General features: G+C 40.1%; 1 protein-coding gene across 1 annotated transcript; it reads left to right on the top strand.

The window, feature by feature from the left end:
• The first annotated feature begins 312 nt into the window (after nt 1–312).
• On the top strand, nt 313–5552 carry LOC147197974 (uncharacterized). The gene is made up of 9 exons (XM_086122926.1): nt 313–343; nt 719–799; nt 1338–1391; nt 1524–1622; nt 1705–3649; nt 3759–3848; nt 4094–4297; nt 4425–4484; nt 4590–5552. The coding sequence occupies exons 4-9, from the start codon at nt 1602–1604 to the stop codon at nt 4802–4804; spliced, it is 2535 nt and encodes an 844-aa protein (XP_085979052.1). The 5' UTR covers nt 313–343; nt 719–799; nt 1338–1391; nt 1524–1601; the 3' UTR covers nt 4805–5552.
• The last annotated feature ends 849 nt before the right edge of the window (nt 5553–6401 follow it).

Here is a 6401-nt window from a genome sequence, read left to right as displayed (position 1 = left end):
TCATATTTCTTTAGACCTGAAAAACCTCAGTGTGTTTCGGGTGACATGACTTTTGTCTGGACCTAACTCTGGACAGCCTGTGTTTGAATGTCCCCATATTGCTGTTCCACAGAGCTGAACAGTGTTAGTTTTCTATATTGTGGCATATTAATCCCAAACCCTCCTGTGAGCGATGTTCAATGAGAAATAATGTTCATTCATTTATTAACTAATCAGGATTAATAAATTAGAATATTTCTGACGCTGCACTGTTGCTATGTTGCAGACACCAGGTGTTCGGACCCTGACGAAACCTTCTGAAGATCAAGAAAGGATTGGGAGATCCACTTCATCCTTACAACAGGTACCTACATCTTATCATTATATACTAGGTTTGAGTTTTCAGCTTTCTTTGACAAACACAGGAGAAGTTATAAATCAGAAACATGGACTCTCCATGATTTCAGTCGTCATGTCCTCATATTTCTTTAGACCTGAAAAACCTCAGTGTGTTTCGGGTGACATGACTTTTGTCTGGACCTAACTCTGGAGAACCTGTGTTCAAATGTCCCCATATTGCTGTTCCACAGAGCTGAACAGTGTTAGTTTTCTATAGTGTGGTATATTAATCCCAAACCCTCCTGTGAGCGATATTCAATGAGAAATAAAGTTTCTTCATTTATTAACTGGTCAGAATGAAGAATGCTGAATATTTTGACACCGTAAGGTTGTTATGTAGCAGACACTAAGTGACGGGATCCTGACTGAACCTTCTGGAGATCAAGAAGGGAGTGAGAGATCCGCTTCATCCTTACAACAGGTTACTATGTCTTATCATTATATACTAGGTTTGAATTTACAGCTTTCTTTGACAAACACAGGAGAAGTTATAAATCAGAAACATGGACACTCCATGATTTCAGTCGTCATGTCCTCATATTTCTTTAGACCTGAAAAACCTGAGTGTGTTTCAGGTGACATGATTTTTGTCTGGACCTAACTCTGGAGAGCTAGTGTTCGAATGTCCCCATATTGCTGTTACACAGAGCTGAACAGTGTTAACTTTCTATAGTGTGGTATATTAATCCCAAACCCTCTAAAGATAGTTTAGAAATCAGGAAAATGGACTCTTCAGGATTTCAGTCATCATGGCCTCATATTTCTTTCGTTTGAAACACTTAAGTGTTTCAGTTAAATTCTTTGATATATTGTCTCCATATTGCTGCTTTATGGAGCTGAACAGCGTTCAGATTCTTTAATGTGGTACATTGGGCCCAGATCATCTTGTATCAGGATTAATAATGCTGAACAAATATAAAATCGGTATTTTTTTTAAATTATTGTTATTATATTTTAAGGCCAGCAAAGTAATTGGATTAGTCCCCTTTCACCAGACAGCTACTGCAAAGCAGGTAGGACAGCTGTTTTCTCCTGCTTCATTTGAATTGCATGTTCTTTGACTTGACATATTTACTGTCTGAGGAAATATTGTTGAATCTCAAGTAACACGAAGACTGTTTATATTTCATCCATGATATGGACAGTTAAGAGCCAGCCATCGACTGCAAAACCAGGCCAGGAAAGAGATTATCGAAAGAGAAAGGCAAATCACACTGAGTCAGATGAAAAGAATGACTGATTCGGTGAGCATGGTGGTATTGGGGTGGACTGATATTCTTTCCATATTTAAATATAAAATACATTTTTTCTCTTCTTTTAATTAAGATATCTCCTGATGAATATTCGGATTATGACGACATGGACTATGTTCCAGACACAAGTGGCAATTCATCAGATGAAAGTATTTGCAGTACAGAGCACAGAATCACAGATTCTCTTGTTTCCCCAAAAGAGGACATGCCAGTCAAAGATGCAGTCCAGATTGAGGAAATCACCACCTCAGCGATAGCTTCAAGTCATTCGATTTCAGTGACAAGTTGCAGTGCCACTTCATCAGGGAACGCATCAGAGAGTAACAGCGCTATCAAGGTCACACCATTGCCAAAGGGGGCAAAACAAAGCAAATACAACAAGAAGCAGTATTGTCTTTATTGTAAAAAGGCTGTTTCTAAACTGGCAAGACACCTTGAGTCTGCCCACAGTTCACAGCCTGATGTTGCTCGGGCTCTAAATTTTGATAAAAGGTCCTGCGAAAGAAGAAATTTGTTCAGATTTCTGAAGAAGAGGGGAAACTTTAAGCATAATTCTACTGTGGCAAGCTGTGGTTCTGGCGAAATGGTTGCTTGTCGAAGACCCCATACAGCAACTAAATCTGATGGCTACCGTCACTGCAAGTTTTGTCAAGGATTATATGCAAAAGCTTCTCTTTGGAGACATGTTAAAAACTGTCCTCAGAAGTCTGAGGCAGAGCCTTCCATTGGGCAAAAGCGGATCAAACTAGACTTACCAAGACCTAATCAAGTCCGAGAAGCTGTTTGGAAGATTGCCTGTGAAATGAACGATGATGACATTTCCTTGGTAGCAAGGAGTGAAAAATACATTCTTAGCCTTGGCGAGTCATTGTACAATGCCAGAAAACCACAAGAGAAAAGGAATGAATACATTCGCCAAAAAATGAGAGAAATGGCAAGATTATTGATAACGGCCAGAGCCGTAACACCATTGAAGAGCACAGAAGACCTTGTTATGCCAAGTAACTTTCCCCATGTCATACAAGCAGTCAGAGCTGTTGCTGGTTTTGAGTTAGAAAGCAACTCATTTAAAACCCCTTCCTTGGCTTTGAAATTGGGGCACAGTTTGGCCAAAGTTGCAGGCATTGTGCAGTGCAGTGCCATCGTTGCAAATCAACTTGATGTTGCAGAGTCAGCCAAGCAATTCGTCACACTCTATGAGAAAAAGTGGAATGAGACCATTTCAGCTGCTGCATTGGGTACACTTCAACAAGCCAAGTGGAATAAACCTCAGGTTTTACCGTTTACACAGGATGTTTCGCTGCTGCACAAGTACCTTGAGGCTGAGTCTGCTCAGTGCATGAAAGATTTGAATGAAAAACCCAACAATATAACCTTTGGAAATCTTGCAAAAGTGACTTTGACGCAAGTTGTACTATTTAACAGAAAGAGGCAAGGGGAAATTTCAAAAATGGAGCTCCAGTCTTTCACAATGCGAAATCGCACAGAGTTGAATCCCGACATTATGCTGTGTCTCACTGAATTTGAAAGGAAGCTGACAAAGTATTTTGACAGAGTTGAGATCCGTGGCAAAAGATCAAGGATGGTACCCGTTCTTCTCACCCCTGGCATGATCACTGCAATGGACCTCCTTGTGAAAAAGAGGAATGATTGTCAAGTCCACACAAAGAATGTGTACTTGTTCGCACGTCCAGGTGTCCTTTCCCATTACAGAGGTTCTGACTGCCTCCGCAAGTTTGCAAACCAATGTGGTGCAATGTACCCAGATGCACTTACCTCCACAAGATTACGAAAACAAGTTGCCACTCTGTCCACAGTACTGAACCTGAAAGAAAATGAAATGGATCAACTTGCCACATTTCTAGGACACGACATCCGCGTCCACCGAGAATTCTACCGACTTCCGGAGAGTACCCTGCAGCTTGCAAAAGTCAGCAAACTGTTGATGGTGATGGAGAAAGGAAAACTGTCTGACCTGCAGGGAAAAGGACTGAATGAAATCGAGATCAATCCTGATGGTGAAATGTTGTTTAAATATCATTTTTAAAACATCTAACATTCTGCGTTTGCCCTGAAACAAAAGCATTTTGTCCTGTCTGTTTTTTCCTCTTTTTTTAACCCAACCAGATGAAGTAACCACGAGCGATGACGATTTGAGCAAAGAAACCAATGCTGACCTTAATCAAGAAAAAGCGATTCTCACTTACACAGAAAATGGTAATGTCCTCAAGTTATGACACAAGACAGAGTTGTGCATAAAGACTGATAATCTCAGTCTTTATGCACAACTATGTATGAATTAGAGACAATATACTACAGTATTTGAAAATGGTGTTGAAAGATGGAAAATGTGCAGGTTTCGACAGCCGAAAGAAAATTGAGAAATTAGGAGACGATTTCAAACATATAAGAAAGCAATGGTGAAAAGCCACATTCAAATATTTTTGTATTATTTTTCAAAGGCTCAAGCTCTGAGACTTCTGGGAACCCAAGCCATGCATATGCGCCATCCACATCGGACAACATGGAAGGCATTTCTGCTTCAACCACCTTCGACAACACTGAAGACAGTTTTGTCTCAACCCTGGAAAACATTTCTGCTCCAACCCAGTTAGAGAACATGGACGACACTTCCTTCTCAACCACACGGGACAACAAAAACACCAGTAACAGTTAAACAAAAATGGCAAAAATTAACATATCTTAATTGAAGTTGAAGTACTTTTGATGAACAAAAAAATATTTTTTCTCTAACATGGGAGTATGAGAATATATTATTTTCTGTCATTTTAGATTCTCATCGAAGCACATCACTTCAAGTGAGAAAGTCAAAGTGTTCCAATGTAAAGCAAGGTTAAAGAGCATTTTTTCAAAATTCTCATTATTTCCTGGAATATCTTATTTTGCATTTTTAACATTAGCAATGCCATTTTTAATAAATAATGCCTTCTTTTACAGGTGGGAATAAGAGACGCACGTGGACAGATGATGAAGTGAAGGCTGTTGAGCGACATATGTTTGATTTCATAACAAGCCATAAAGTTCCAGGTAAAACGAGCTGTGAGTCCTGTCTCCACGCAGAGCCAGTAGCTCTGAAAGACAGAGACTGGGTGTCCATCAAAAACTACATCCACAACAGGATAACTGCATTAAAAAGGAAAATGAATAGATAGTCCATTGAAATGCGAGCACGCCTGGGTACATTTCAGTTCAAGTTAACTAAAGCAATAGCAATGGTGCATTTAGGGTGGGCTGGTCAATTACGGATTTCATATTTGTTGTTGAATACTGTGTTTCACGTTTGTTGTTTCATGATCTTCAAGAGCAATTTGGAAAATCCTTGGAGATGTATGAACATTTAAGGTATACTGTATATCAGGCATGTCCCGATCTGGGCCTGGAGGGCCACTGTCGTGCCTGTTTTCCAGCTCTCCCGGCTGCATCACACCTGATTCAGATGATCAGTTCATCAGTCAGCTCTGATACAGCATTAGAACATCCTGGGAGAGCTGGAAAACAAAAAGACAGCGGCCCTTGAGGACCGACTTTGGACAACCCTGCTGTATATAAATGTACGTACAATATACAAACTTCTCACAAAAGGACTTATTAGGTTTGAGGTGATATTTCAGAAAAACCCTAATACATTTGAATTCATCCTATTTCAAGAATTTCAATACTTTTTGAAAAGTTGCTTTTGTCTAACAGGTAGCTAAAGAAGAAGTTGCTACACACATGGCACAATATATGGCCAGATTCATTAAAAATTCTTCATCACAGTATTCACATTTTGACATAATCCTCTTCAGTTCAAACAGCCCTCATCTATTGCACTGCCTTGTTTCATGGAGAGGAGGTGGCATGTTTTCTGTGTTCATAATTTCATATTTGTCAGCAATTAAAAAATGAGAAAGTGGACTGACCACATATTTAACTGTCTCTTTTTCTTCACAGCTTAGTTTTACTGTCTTGTATTATTAACGTGAATATCTGAGGGATGATGGGTGTAACGACTGTTTGGCACATTCGCCTCACAGATCAGCAATTGATAGTTTGAATCTGGGCTTCCTTCCTTTGTAGAGTTCTCCCCGTGCCCGAGCATGACAATTGGACACATGTGCCTAACATATACTGTTGGTATGTTACAGGAGTCAATCTAAAAATACACACTCTATTCTTAGCTGGTCTTCATAAGTCACATATACTTGAAAATGATGTGTATCTAGGGGGCTCAAAATTCACAAAAACATGAAATGGCAGTGTGTTTGAGGTGACTGTCTCCATAATACACAAAAACCTGTCAATGTCCTCATATGTAGTAGTTTTGTCATAAATCCAAAAAAAATTTCGTCTTAGCCAAAATCTGGATAGATGGGTGTCTTCCTGATTTTTTTTCATGGTTACCATATTTTTTTGGAGCCTGTAGGACCACGGGAAAGGCATGTACCCATATGTCGGGTGAACAAACGGACGTCCTGAAAATGCACCAAAACACGTATGTGTGTGTGTGTGTGTGTGTGTGTGTGTGTGTGTGTGTGTGTGTGTGTGTGTGTGTGTGACAGACATACAAGTGAACGGACATGCAGGGATGGAACCTTCAAATGAATCCCACAAAGAGTGCGTTGGGAACAAGGAATTGATGTGACGAGCAGACGTTGGCCTCGTCTCTTCTGGAGTGCACTTCTGCTCTTGCACCCACAGAGATAAGTCCTGCACGCCTGGCCCGGAAATATATCAGGCATCCTTGTCTCCACCCACTACAGTCTTATG

This window comes from Hippocampus guttulatus, chromosome 11, assembly GCF_054856545.1.
Source record: "Hippocampus guttulatus isolate MCC_2025c chromosome 11, RoL_Hgut_1.0, whole genome shotgun sequence".
Classification (NCBI taxonomy): domain Eukaryota; kingdom Metazoa; phylum Chordata; class Actinopteri; order Syngnathiformes; family Syngnathidae; genus Hippocampus; species Hippocampus guttulatus.
Note: the sequence above shows the minus strand (reverse complement) of the source record. Positions and strands in the feature narration are given on the sequence as shown.